Source organism: Lepisosteus platostomus, chromosome 20 (assembly GCF_059453375.1).
Source record: "Lepisosteus platostomus isolate fLepPlt1 chromosome 20, fLepPlt1.hap1, whole genome shotgun sequence".
NCBI classification, from domain to species: domain Eukaryota; kingdom Metazoa; phylum Chordata; class Actinopteri; order Semionotiformes; family Lepisosteidae; genus Lepisosteus; species Lepisosteus platostomus.
In genome coordinates, this window is record NC_142630.1 from 3,137,334 (window position 1) to 3,151,824 (window position 14,491).

The 14,491-nt window shown below is 37.4% G+C and overlaps 1 protein-coding gene and 1 long non-coding RNA gene across 6 annotated transcripts in view; one reads left to right on the plus strand and one right to left on the minus strand.

Annotated features, from left to right (window-relative positions):
• Positions 1–6,749: 6,749 nt before the first annotated feature.
• On the minus strand, positions 6,750–14,084 carry LOC148644279 (uncharacterized). 5 transcript variants are annotated; one of them, XR_015928772.1, is made up of 5 exons: positions 13,922–14,084; positions 12,545–12,705; positions 11,361–11,425; positions 10,945–11,034; positions 6,750–9,380 (listed from the first exon to the last, which is right to left on the minus strand). It is a non-coding gene; the product is annotated as an uncharacterized LOC148644279 (long non-coding RNA). The 5 variants fall into 5 exon arrangements; XR_015928770.1 differs by lacking the exon at positions 13,922–14,084 and adding an exon at positions 13,759–13,912 and having other exon boundaries at positions 8,060–9,380; positions 12,570–12,705; XR_015928769.1 differs by lacking the exon at positions 13,922–14,084 and adding an exon at positions 13,759–13,912 and having other exon boundaries at positions 8,060–9,380.
• The window catches only part of cdh13 (cadherin 13, H-cadherin (heart)), a 405,276-nt gene continuing 403,338 nt past the window's right edge, over positions 12,554–14,491 (plus strand). The window contains exon 1 of the mRNA XM_088614488.1: positions 12,554–12,811. Coding sequence (XP_088470614.1) covers positions 12,767–12,811 — 45 coding nt within the window. The 5' untranslated portion in view covers positions 12,554–12,766. The remainder of the gene's footprint in view (positions 12,812–14,491) is intronic.

Genomic DNA, 14,491 nt, shown 5'->3' on the forward strand with positions numbered 1-14,491 from the left:
ATGTGCCGGTCTGTTTTGTGAACAATACACTGACTCAGTAGCATAGAGAGCTGGAAAGCGCTGGGTGTAAGAGGATGATCTTTTTAGGATGTAGAAGCCCATTCGCCACAACATAGTGAAGGCCTTTTGTGATGAATGAATTTTTCAGCTGGTGAGCTGGTAGTTTGTCTATTTCAGTGGAGAGCAATTCATATCAGAAGATTGGATGGAAGTAGGCAATTCTGAAAAGATTATCTTTTTATGTTCAGGTGAGTGTATTATACACAAAAAGACCGTCTTGCATTGCTTCAGCTCAGTGGCTACTTTTCCTTTTTTTGTAGCTTTCTGAGGCCGGTTCATTATAACCTTTTTTATTCCGATTTTGCAGTGTAACCTTGCACAGCTGGTAATTGTTATACCATGGAGTAGTGTTGATCAAAACTGGCCCGTGGCCTTTTTACCAGTCCATTAACGACAATTATTCATCTTTGTTGTATAATCACACAGGTATTGTAAAAAAGTATTGTACATTACAAAACTGGCCTGTAGGTTGATATCAGAGTTTGTAGTTTTGTCTTGCTCACGGTGGTACAGTATGTAAAACTCACAGTTCTGTTTGGATTAACTTTGTTGGTATGCCATCTCCTTCATTAATAAAAAAACACACAAAAGTATGCAGGTGTCTTTCCTCATTTCAAGTTTGACTTATTCTCTGAAATAGCTTCTCCTTTTAATCATAATTCTGCTATTTAAACCGTTCTCTAAATTTTTCTTTACTCATGAACACAACAAAACTGAAAATGATTTCACACAGATTATGGCTACTGACAAGCTTGCACAAGACTAGGGTTTTCAAACTCCAGTATGCAACAGTCTTGTGTTAAAAGGAGAATTTATATCTATCTTCACAACCTTAAAATATTCCTTGAGATGAAATGTCAAGTCCCTATTAAAATAAAGTGCTCGCTTCAGTATACTGAGGGTGATCAGACAGTTAAACCTTCATGATATTAAAATTCTTTTAATATCAAACCTGGAACCAGGAGCTTTGAGACTCTTTAGACTACATGTTCTCCCTGTATCTCGAATTTGTATATTTGGGGTCTCTAAATTGTCAGTGTGTGTGTGACCTACGGTGCACTGGAATCCTATCCAAGGTGCCCTGTGTCCTGTGTCTGCTGGATGGTTGCGCTAGATACCATGAAGTGAGATCATTGTGTTCAAGTCGGTGCCAGTACTGTTCTGATTCACTGTAAAAATTATTTTAATCAATCTTTTACTTTAATTCAAAGATTTTAGGAGTCCAGGCTTTGTCCCTAACATAATATATTTACTCCATTATATTTTTCTGTTGTTACTAAGCTTACTAAATCACTAGCACTGAAGTTACAATGGGATCCAGCTTGAGAAAGACAACCATTTACACAGAGAAGCAAGCAACAGAGTGAAAGCTGTACTCCTTTAAAAGCACAGCAATATCTTGTATTGTTCTACTAACTGCATGATCTGTTAGCATTAATAACAAAAGGCTGTTTTGCGACTTATGGTGCTGATGAGCTTTCTGACAGTGTAGCGTGCTGCCTATTTTCCCCGCAGAGGAAATTGACAACTGCTTGTGCAAGCTGTTCTTTTGCTATTTCCCCCACTGTTTTTGCTGTTGGTCTATTTTTGTTTTCTTCCTTACATGTCCCTCACATGTTCACACTTAGCTGTTGTTATTTTTGTGCCCCATCTTCAAGTTAAAAAGAGCCATTTGTCTTGTTCAATATGTAACCAGTTGCCACTACAATTGTCCTCTCTTGTCGTGTTGGTACAGTAAAAAAGCCCATTATTGTGTGGATTCAGCACAACCTGGCACTGCTCTTTATCATGAGGTCTGTGGAAAGGCCTGAATCTATAGTAGGGTTAGTGTCCGTCTTCCCAGCCATTCTGTTGAAGGACTTGAATGCAACAAGCTATTTAATGATCTAATCATGGAATCCAGTTATTTGTATAGTTTGTTTAATAATTAATGCTTTGTGTTTGAGCTTGTAATGCTTGCTGTAGGAGGTTATTGTTTTGCATGAAAAAAAAATGTTTTCCCACCTTTTGACCAATGAATTATCCAGTGACTTAAGTCTTAGCTATTCTTTTGGTCCCTGTTGTATTCTTACAACGCATTAACGAGGAGGGCGAAGGAGCTTGTTATAATCACGATTTGAAGAATGGTGATGGTGAAGGGTCTTGTCCTAGAGGTACTGTAAGGCACTTACAAAGTCTGAACATCTTCAATTTAACTTTGAAACCCACAAAGCACCAGCACATACAATAGGTCAAGAGTCTTGTGCATTTTTTCCAGGTTACTCTGTCCTGGTAGAAAATATTCTACTCAAAACAGGCTTTCACACAACCTTGGTCTTTGTCCCTTCTGATTGAACAAAAGTGTTGAAGGCTCCATGAAGCCATGCTTTGAGACTTGCATGCTTCTGAATGCATGCTGTGTAAAATGAAACTTCAATAGGCTTTAGGAAGTGTAAAATGAAATTACCTTTGCATTTCTAGAAAGTGCATGCCTACAATTGCATAAAGATCTAAGATTGTCCTTGCAAGTTTCAATCCACTTTTGAAGCCAGTTAACCTGAAATACCAGGCTGTGATAATTCAGTGTTAATTGAGGGCAGGAGGATATGATATCAGGTAATGTATTATAATTGAGTGCTGGGGGAGGATCTGTGGAGGAAAAGGATGAAAGTAAATGTCAGACTCAAATCTACTCAAGCCAGTGGCCATTTTACAGTACATTGTTAATAATGTGGGCTGCACTTTATGAAGAAAATAAAAGCTTTTCAAAGATAAGGGCACAGTTAACAATTGTCCCTACCATTCCTTTAACTTACGGTAAGGGGAAAAGTACTCCTTGATGTTTAAAGAAAATAAAACATGGGAATTACTAGCACAAGGCCTGAATTCAGACTGATCTCCGGTCAAAGATTAAATGAATCTGGTGCTTCCTCAGTCTACAGCCTGCAGTGTAGCCTTCATTGCATTTCCATTAGATTGCATTGCACTGTTCTGTGTCTGGTCATTTTAATTTTTCTTGATGTGCTTATTTCAAATGGAAATGCAGAGAGCTTTTTTTCCCCTAAGAATAAAAACATTCAATTACTTTTGTAATTCAGCAGAATATTTAATATGTTTATATTAAAATATGCCCCATGAATGTGAAAGCTTTTTAATTTGACATTGTACTACACCCCATGAGATGTTGTACTCCAGTTGTTTGCCATTTTACTGCAGTTTACTGTAAAATCAAACACACTTTGATGGAGATTTTTCAGTGTAATATTTTTATTTTAAAATGCCCTGCTTATACCTGCCTCAGCCCTGTAAATATGTCCTACAAAAGTCTGGAGGTGCATTTTTATACACTCATTGTATAAAACTGTTCTGAGGACAATTCCTAAGGTGGATGTATTCTATGCTTTGAAATTATTAAAAAAAGATCATTGTGTTCAACCTAGTAAATGCTTATCTCCACTCTTAAAGCAGATGAATTAACTGCTTAACTTGCCTGTAGAATAATGTTTTGCCCTGACATGCATGTCAAACAAGCACAAATAAATACTCCTCCAAGCATCTCACCCCAGACCAGAAAAACGCGAAAAGTGAAGTTGTAAATGACTTTGTCTCGTTAATTTTAATTACAGATTGCACTTGAAATGATGTGCCTCTTAACTGTGAAAGACAAGCAGCCAGCGAGACCTACTAAGACATGGCAAAACAGATGTAAAGTACACTGCCACTGCTTCAAAATACCATCGCATTTTAATTTTTAATTACAAAAATTTTTCTCTTTTGACGCTCCAAATGGATTTGAGCAATCATGCAGAGCGAGCAAGTTAAATTGTCTGCAAATTAAATCAATGTAAAATGGAGAAGTCTGAATGTGGAGGGAAGCTGAGCATGTATCTGTGAGCAGTGGGTGAGATGGACTTCTAATACAGTCTATAACACCTGAAACGGAGATAAGAGACAAACACATTTATGTACTGCACATATGGTTAGGGGAAAAAATATGAGCAGTAAATGATATTTTCATGACCAGCAATAACTCTGACTCTGTATGCCATGATTTGAATAAATAAAATAATTTCTTCTTTCAGATGAGGTTTGTCAGAGTAATAAAAACTCAAATAAACTGCTGGAAGTTTAATGCGGGTGTCCAATGTTTGATACTGTATGCTTCTCTGTGCCTGCAAGGGAAACAGGACTGTTGATATCACTTTGGGCTTTTTAAATTTGGATTTTACAGTACGTCACATTTTCCCCATTCTCAGCTAAGCTTCTCAAGGGGTACCCCTGCTATGTCTTTTCTGACAGGCAGAGCAGTTTCCTTCCAACCAAACCTCTAACTATCTGAATAAATGCCTGGAATTTCAATTATTAAATAGCCAATTTATCAGTGTATTTAGATGCTGGGATTTTTTTAAATGTCCTGTGCTGAATGTTTGGTAGCAGACTGTAATGGTTACAAATGACTGACATTAAAAATGAATTTGCAATGTGTGCACAGTGAATGTACAGAAAGAATATTAAATGTGATTTCACATGCCTGAAATTAACAGTAGAAAGATGGATGCTGATATATGCAGTATTTTATATCTAACACTAGAATATTTCATTAGTCAGCACTGTTGTTTTATGAAATGGGACAAATTAGACTTGTCAACATGTCATCTGTTTTCTCCACCTACATTAACAATATTCTCAGCATTAGGTGGCTCATCCCCACCTCCACCAGTTCCGTCTTGCACTCGACTGGACCCACTTGATCAGTTATGACCGACATGTAGCTCAGTGTAGCTCACAAAACACATCAAGCTGTGTGTGAGCTGTGCCTGCCGCTAAACTCTACTAGAAAACTTATTCACAAGTTTGCCTTTAAGTAAGGCGAAAGGGGAGCAATCCATGGTTTTTAAATATCCTGACATGTGGTTGGATGAGTGATCTTTATTCTTTGATTGATAGTCCTGCTCTGCAAGCTAGGTGAATGAAAAACTGGCTTAAATAAATGTATAGATCTTGAATTGGGGAAAACCATATCCATATTGTTTTTTTGCTAGGTTTTTCTAAAAGAACCTCCCAGGAGCAACTACTGGTCACAAGTCATTTCAATTTCCATGCCAATGACTGGATCAACCTGCAGAGCAGGCTGACACTAACCCACCTGTGTATCTGGGGGCAGATTCAGCTGTTTGATTAAATCTTTTCTGCCTCAGACTTGCACTTGCCAACATTGTCACATCCTATTACGTTATTTACATGTTATTGATTTGTTATTTCTTTCCCTGCTTTGTCTCCTGTGCCGCAATGGTGAGAGCCTCTCAGTCTGGTCATCATTGCAAATGAGAATAAAGGATTGTTATTATGTTGGTACTAAAAACACTGAACTCATTTGAACTGCAGTGTAAAATAATGAATCACCCTGCTGGACATCTAAGACTATTTCGGTACTTCTAACGATGCATTTAAATTCTCTCTCCTGAGATTGATCTAGTCACTTCAACAACATGTGGCTTAAACAGAAAAACAGACATCTTTCCTCTGTGTGGAAAATTGCTCAATGCAAAAAAAAAAGAGCTCTTTGATGGCAACATGTAACAGGGGCATAGACTTATAACCTGTGCTATGTTAATGATAAACTTTTTGTTTCATTTGATTTATAAAATGTGAGAAGGAGGAATGAACCAGTAAATGGAATAAATTGGGTTCCTTGATTTTTGTTTCTTTGCTCTTTTGAAATTCAGTTATTTAGAATATTGGACCCGCTAACATGTGTTGAACTGCCATTTATGATTCACTGGCAGAAGCATATTGCAGAAAAGAAATGTAAAATTCACTTTTTAGCTTTGGAAAGCTGAATGTCTTTTTAGTTTGAAAGGTACTTTGCAGACACCACTAGCTGTATCTCTGGGTGTCCATAGATTCTGCACACTCTGACAGAAACAAATGCAATAAAGTCAGCTTGTTCTGTAAGTTCAGAGTCATAGTGCTGAGAGAAAGATGGGGGAGAACCCATGAAGCTTTCTTTCAATAATGCTTTTAAATGCCAAAGGGTGACAGAGTTTGACTTGTTATATTTCTGTGGGCAACTGCAGGTTTATTTACTTAACTGTGAGTGTAGGATCTGCCAAAGACTGAGATTAACTCGATTTTTTTATTGGATGGGCAAAAGCACATGTGGTGGTGAAAAGGGTGTTGTATGAAAGAGATTTATGTCATATGTCACCTCTACTGATTTTACAGTGAACGGGAAAATTTATTGGGAGCAGTGCAATTGTAATGCTAACCAAACAGAGTGAGGGAATGAAAACTACAGAATAAAGGAGAAATAAAGACAACAATGTTGTGCCTGCTGGCACCCATGGTTTTCCTTTATGTCCCTTGGGCTTTTATGACAGAAGTCTGACTTCACTTTGGTTTTTTTTCATCTTAATGAGAGCTATTAGCAGTAATTGAATCATGTATACCCAATGCCGACGGCCGTGGACTTCTATAGACTGTAGAATGAATAGGTTAAGTAGAAAGCTTTCTCCTGGAGTACTTACTCAGCTGCTTACTGGTTGAAGGATAATGCGTGATGATAAGGACTATTCCCAGCGATCAAGAAGGGAGCTTTGCACATCAAAAGGTGAAAGTGTCATCTCATGTGAATGAAAGAACACTCATCGAGCCCTTGTATAGTATTATTGTCAACTAGAATAAATGAATGGATGCAGTCCAGCCAGCAGAACAGCTCCCCATATATGTTTTATTTTTTATTTTCAAAATAAAACAATAAGTCAAGTGCCCCTTCCCTCCTACTGATAATGCGGGACTGCAGCCTTTGAGTTGTAATATTTTATGGTCCGGTGATTGTATTTTATTGTTTCAGAAATGACACTCAATATGCTAAACTGAATTATAAAAACATGCTTTCTTTTTCATTTTGATCACTGCTTCCTCTCCATGCCTGCAACTTGCCTGAAAGTGTTTCTTCTGGTCCTGCGTGACTATGTTGTAATGCCATAAACTAGAAGCCATTATTATTTGAAATAAGATCTGATTTGAACTGATGAATTGTTCCGACTGTCTCATGCAACTGTTTCATGAAAGACATGGTGAAATACACTTTGACCATACGGCTAGATAACTTGCTCCATTTTAAACAGGATCTCCCTCAATTTCCATTTATTTTTCACTGTTTATACTGAGGAAGTCCATAGGCTTGACTCTGTCAATGTCCTTGAAGATTTTGAATCCTTGAATCATGTACCTTAATAGTCTTCTCGGGTCAAGGACAAAAATAATTGTTTTTTAGTCTCAATATAGTTAATTTCTTTGAGCTCTGGACAAAACAGCAGAATACATTTCACATCATGGTGACCAAAACAGGACACGACATTGTAATAAGATCATACTAATGCATTTTGCAGTTTTAACATAACGTATCTTGATGCCATACAAAGATTTTAGTAGTATCATTGTAATTATTTTGTAATCCTGAAATCTAAAGCGGAACTGTTAAATTAAATGTAAGATAATAAAAGCCTATTAAGGCCAAGCACCAATCCTATGAGAAACCAATTAATATTCCAAGCTTCTGTGAAATGCAACTAAGAAGTTATTATACCACATTATGTCCTAATACTGGTTTTCATCACTCATCTCACCATTAGGAGGACAAATGACTAACTCACTGTGGGTAGCACTATAATGGATGGTATGTAGGCTGGGATCTGGGCTGCTGCACCAGCCAAGTTGGTGAAGATGCACTTAATTCAGTGATTCATTAAAGACAGACAGGAGATGCTGTCTGGTTCTGTCTGGGTTTCTGGAAAACAAAGGTCTTCCCTTCATTTTGTCTGTTGTTTGTCTCTTTCAAAGACAAATTCTTTTAAATTGCAACAGGTGAGAAGCGAAAGAGCATCACTGTGCTTTTTTATGAAAATTGCCTCTGTTATTTAAATCCTGCCACACTACCATTAGATTATGTGGTTTAGGAATTGTCACTGAATTGTGCCTTTTACAGGAAATAAACCACAACATTATTCTTACTTAGTTTCCGTCCGTGTTTGTATGCTGTAATTGTAATTTTAAGATTGTTTCTTGCCACAGATTTACTGGAAGAATATAATATTATAACTGGAGGGCTTCCTTAATATACAGTACTTTGCTACTGCAATGTAGGATAAATTTATTTTGTAGTTTAAATCTTGAAAATGGAACTGTCACTACCTGGCCATTCCCAGTAGTTTTCAAGAAGTGATTTTGTTTTGTCTGCCCAGTTTTGCATCTCTTTACCCCGATTCCTCTTTCCCCATTCTGACCCTGTTTTTTGTTCTTCTTTCTCTTCCTCTAGTTTCATTTCCCTACACTCCTGATGATGGCTCCACAGCCCACAGTTTTCACATATACTTATTTCTAAGAGTTGCGTCTTTAAAGTAAAAAAAAAAGACCTATTTAAACTATATCCTAAAAGGGAAGATGTTTTAAAGAATTCCTGGAATTTTGAAGTGATTCGGGCTCACAATATGAAGTATTAGTTTGCCACAATTGACCCGAACTACAGTGTAGTTAGGGTGCTGTGTACTTTATAGAAGGAGTCTTGAAGCATGGAAACTTTTGTGGGCCTTATAATATTGCCAGTAACCAGAGATAGTCACATCATAGAGCTGATGAATGAACTGTTCATGTTCATAAATGAAATGCACATTAAATGCACAATCAGCAGTATTAAGAGGTTAAGAATGCCTTGGAAGGTGCCTAAATTTTCAAAATGATTGCGGACTTGAAGATTATAATACTTTCTTATTGTTGAGTAGGCATGATTCAGAAAATACTCATGTAGTTGTTTGGTCCTTCTGTGTTACAGGACAGGAACAGTAAACACCACTTCAGGCCAGTACAATATGCAATTGTTTGGATGTGTCCTAGTAAAGACATCAGGCTTTGATGCGTACCAGATTTACAGAATCTCAAATTCCCACCAGACAAGAGCAGTGCTATTGTCGACAGGGCTAATGTCTTTATCCAGTTTTGGAAAACTTAACATAACTGTGTAGGAAAATGTTGGAAAGTTTTGGTCTTCTGCAAAGTACATTATTTTACAAAAAAAGTGCACATACTGTATACTGAACATACAGTACAGTGAATATACGTTGAAATTAAAGATGTTTATAAGGAGTCCAGTAGGAGCCTGGCACTTATAGCCTAGATACGAAGTGTAATAAAAGTTAAATATCATGCTATCAATCAGCACTGGAGGCCACAGGCTCTCACTGGCACAGCTTCAGTTTCTCTCTCACAACCGTATCCAAGGACAAAGCTGACTCGCATTTCTTTTCTCCTGATGGGGACACTCTGGGTATTTACAGCTCCACCTGGTGGACAAAGGAAAGACAGTTCAGAAAAAAAGTTGTTTTTTTCATTTGAGAAAACCTAAACATTTCAGTGGGAGTTTAGGTTAATGTTGCTTGTTTTGTTCAGGTTTTCATTTTATTTTGGGTTGCAAGATTCTTTTCTTCCAAAAGCAGTCAGATTGTTTTTTTTTTGTTGTTTGGTATTGCAGGTTGAACCTATTTATTATTTATTTATCTGTATGGTAATCTACAAGTTAATTCTATGTAACTTCACCAGGACACCTAAAAAACAAGCACCCGAGGTGCTGAGCCTAAATTAACAAGTGATAGTTTCAGTAATTTATAGTAAATAATTCCATGAACTGTATAGTATTATATCCAGGGTGTTGCAATACTGCTTGCAGGCTTTTCTTTGGTAAAACAGATATCATGAAAGGCCATATTTAACAATCTTTTAAAAAGGGTATATAAATATATATGACTGTTAAAGGTACAGTTATTCTTCAGGTGACTTACTGTACCTGTCTTGCACTTAGCTTTACAATCAAGTCACATTTTCTTAGTCAAGTTTTCAGCACAGGTGTTTAATTAGTACTTCTGACAGGATAAGTAATTTTAGCAAATATTATTATAACCACAACATTTCCTTAAGCATGTGAAGAAACACGTAATGTCTAAAAAGACATTGTTACATCTTCATGCCTAAGGCTATTTAGGAGTCTGTTAGCAATACCAAATACCCAGTAGTGCACAGTCTAGCATTCTGGGTATAATATCAGAGCACAATATAGCATTATATTGATAGTGTACAAGGGACATACAGACTGTACATACCAAAAGCACAGTATATATATAAGAAAGGATAAGTTAACAAAAATGTTTTAACTTGTTGTAGGAGGCATTTTCAGACATCCGCATTTATGAAGGAGGTAGGGTGCTCTTAGTCATAGTAGCTGCAGTAATTTCCACCTGTTATTTTGATAAATACCTTACATGAGATTCTAAATACAGCTGTGACATTGTCTTGGCAAAGCAATTCCTTGAGATGTCAAAGCAATTCCTCACCTCATTTTTCATGTGGGGGTAGGGCTAGAACTTTGACTATCTGTTATATTTACACATGAATGTATCTTTACATTCTGCAGTCTGGCTTGTTTTATGATATTGTGTAAAAGAGTGGAATGATTAACGATGCACATCGTGTAAAATTTGGGATATAAAATGTGGTAGAGTGTAACTTTTTTGTTGTATTTTTAGAAGTTACTTTTTGCAGTTTCTCACAGTTGTCTGTTCTCTCACTTGTCATATTGTCTAGTTCATGTAGCAGGTCTGTGATGTGAAGTTTGGTATAGGGGTTACTGCTCCTGAAGACTGCTTGTGCAACAATAGATATGTTTTGGCCTTTGTACTACAATCAGAAATGTATCCTGCTTTTCAATGGAAACCTATGTCTCTGGCTGAAGTTGCACTTTTCCAAGCTATCAATTACTTCTAAAAACATGGTTTATTTTACTTGACATCGGAAAACACAAACATGCATGTCTTGTGACAAACTAAACTTTAAAGTTTGGACACTCCTCCTCACCTGCATTATGCCCTTCCTAGCTGCTCTATGCGGTGTTCTCCTGTGCCTTATTGATCTGCTGCTCTCCCTCTCTCCCTGACCTGAAGAAGGCTTCACAGTGGAAGTGTTGCGTTTCTTTTTTTTAACCTTTCAGCATGGAATGAAATGTTACCTGTTCCTAAACTTTAAGGACCTCAGTATTCACAACCCTGTGGTGATTAATTCCCTTAGGAAATTACAGGATTTCAACTTTTAAGTATTTTGAATATAGGGCCCAAAGAATATCGTACAGAATTATAATGCTGAGGAGTACTTGGTCATTCTATAGGTTAATGCAGAAAGATCATTCATATACAGTATGGAGGTTAAAGCACACATTACTGCCATTGGTTTAAGGAATATTTAATGCTTTACTGAATACAACGTAAGGAACCAACCTTATCTGTTTCATCTATATGATTGAGGTATTATCTTTTCCTGTCACTCTCATTAGTGGATTTATCTAAAAGAGTCAATAAAACAGAAACTCGCTGACAAGACGGTGTATTGAAGGTGGGATGAAGGTGATTTTGTATCCTTACAGGTCATTTCAAGGAGCGTTTTACTTTCATTTCTAAGCCCGTGGTTGGTACTGCAGTAATGGTCAGCTTCCACTCAGGAGTGAGGAGTGATATTTTTATTAATATACTTGATTATCTTCTTACGGGGCAGAGTATCCGAAAGGTTGAGAAAATCAAGTTCTTCATGATGCAGTCTAAATTGATTAACCTTATTTTATATATATATCCCCACCTATTTCTACGAAGAAAGTACGGTATATTCTGAAAAATATTTTCCTATTGAAATGGAAGCGCGTATTTAAACCTGAAGCGCGATTGTCTGAAAATCAAGAATACAGTATATTTTTTAAGTAAAGAAAACACTATAAAATTCCTTACCTTTGTTAAAAATAAAGTATCTAGAGAACATTAATACTGTACATGCAGTTTTAGCATCACAATATCTTGCTGAATATATTGTCGCCTAAGTGATTTTAATGAATTTTCAGTTTTCTTCTCTTGACGATCAAGTGCAGAAATCGTATAAAAATGTCTCCTTAAGACAGACCTTTGGGTAGCTGCTCAGCCAGGACAGTAAATGGGCCAGTTCAGCAAACGTTTCTTAATCTTTTTGATGCTTCTTTTCAGGATTATGTTGTTATATGAACATGTATCAGACAAAGCTGCTATGCATTAATTTTGTCCACGATATCACAATAATACATTTTATTAAAGGGGATAAAGACCCGCGGTCAAATCCTTTCAGCAAATCAACTCCTGAAACAAAAGATTGAACGTTAGGTAACAGCGACGGTGAGGGTGCAACACTTTATCTGAGTCTCTAATAAAAGGACTCTAGGAGGTTACTCATAGAGTAACTCAACAATCCAGCTTGTTGGATTTACACTTGGAGAAAGATCAAATAAAAATAGACCCCAGGAATCTCAAAAACTCTCAATGAGAAGAATCAAACCCCTGCTCCATTGGGATTTCCCTGAAATATGTGGCTTGATCTGCACCTTGTAACGCACGCAAAACAATATCGAAGCCGGTATTTCCTTGTAAATAAAAATCACACGTACTGTATATTATGTGGGGGCATCATACAGTTGCGCTGGGTTCCTTTGGACTTGAAGAAATCCCCCTGTAAATCTATTGGTTGTGGTCTCGGCGCCTCTCTCCAATGCTCTAGTGATGAGGCTGCAGTTCTATTTGGGAAGTTGGCAGCTAAGGCACTTCGACTCTGGAATTATGAACAGAGCTGGTCAAACCTACACGTTGTTATAACATAAAGACAACTAAACATGGAGATCAAAGCTCACATTCTCGTAGCCTTCCTCGTCTCCCAGGTAAGCGCGAAAAACACCGCTGATTTCCGAAATCTATTTCCAGTCTAAGCAGCTTTTATCGTTATTTCTAAGGTATAATCTGCGTGTGGTGCAGGGACGTATATACAGCACGAGTTTGTCAAGCAGGTACTGAGGCATCGCGTACGACAAACGTGTGTTAAATGAAGGAGCTAAAAATACTCATGCAGGAATTCCTGGTTTATTATTTTTTTTGTATTCCTTGATGGCGAAATAGTTAACCAAATGCCTTTAAAGTGACGATGGGTTACAAACACTGTGCACTGGTTGTGCTGCCAGTGTTTCGTAATTGCTGTTGATATCGATGTTATTTTTATTTAGGCAGAGGGTGTGAAAAATGTCAGGTTCGGGGTGCCGAAGCAGTCTGTACTAGTCCCGAAAAGAAGGAGATAATGTGTGGGCTATGTGCAAATCACGACTGAACCGTATTTCAAGCCCCATCTATATTCTGCTCAGCTCCAAGTTTAGATTTTACTTGGCTCTCTTTATTAAGTCTAAATCTGTGGGAAATTCACACTACACGACGTAAACACTAACAGACATTATTGCGCCTTTGATAAAGATACTTCCTTATCATTTATTAATGTAATGCTGCTATTTCTTCACCAGACAAGCTTCCTTTAAAATCTGAAACATATCCCATCACAAATAACGGTAACTGGGAACACCTGCTGCCGTCAATCACACAGTAACTATTTATGTGCTGAAGAGGAGTGGTACTGATTTAGCCTAGGATATGTTTCTTTTAGGCGATCTTAGGTTTTCTAGACACTGTTACATTTATACCGTGCACGCATACAAGTGAAATAAACTGGTACGGTACAATAATTGTACGAAATGTTATTTTTAAAATAAGCTTTTAGAAAAAAACTGCCGGGGTATTCCGGACTACTGTGCGTACAACAGGTGTCGTGATTAATATGAATTACCTTGATTAAAGACAGCCGTTCTTCTATTAAACTAATAGCCAAAACACGTGTTCCTTATCGAGACGTGAGCTGTCTGGTGAGCTACTGTAGGTATACTTGAAGAAAACCTCAATCCTTTAATTTGTGCACCAGGTGCAACATTACGGCGAGTGCGTCTCCTCACCATGTACTGTACAAGCGTCCACTGCTTTCCTTTGAAGGTGTGTAGGAATGCCTATTCAAACGTAAACGAGGAGCGATAAACATCTGAGACTTATCTGGATCATTCTTCTTAGATTGCCAAGCGAAATTATTCAAATTATTTACTGTATGTTGGAGCTCATAATAAATGCATTGCTCTGTTTTCACTCGCAGGGCACTGCTCGGGTTTTGAGATGAATAAAGTTACCTTATAATGAGAGTCGCTACTAAGTAACCGCTCCTTCCCAACAGTATTTCTTCTTGTTTTGATACGCAATCCATTTCCACCTGCTTGATATAAAATCGATTACGTTGTATTCAAAGCCGAAGTACAGTGCTGTTTGCCTTTTCTGTATTTCGTGCGTGTTGAATCTGTTGCCGTCAGAGGTGACTTGGGTCATTGGATACAACATTACACTTACATTTAACCTGAGAAAATCAGGGTTTGTGATGCTCTGAATACTCGCTAGGACCGATCAACCAGATCTCCTTCTGAAGGTCCACGGATAAAGTAGTTGTGCATTAATCTAATCTTGAGGGAAAAAAAACATTT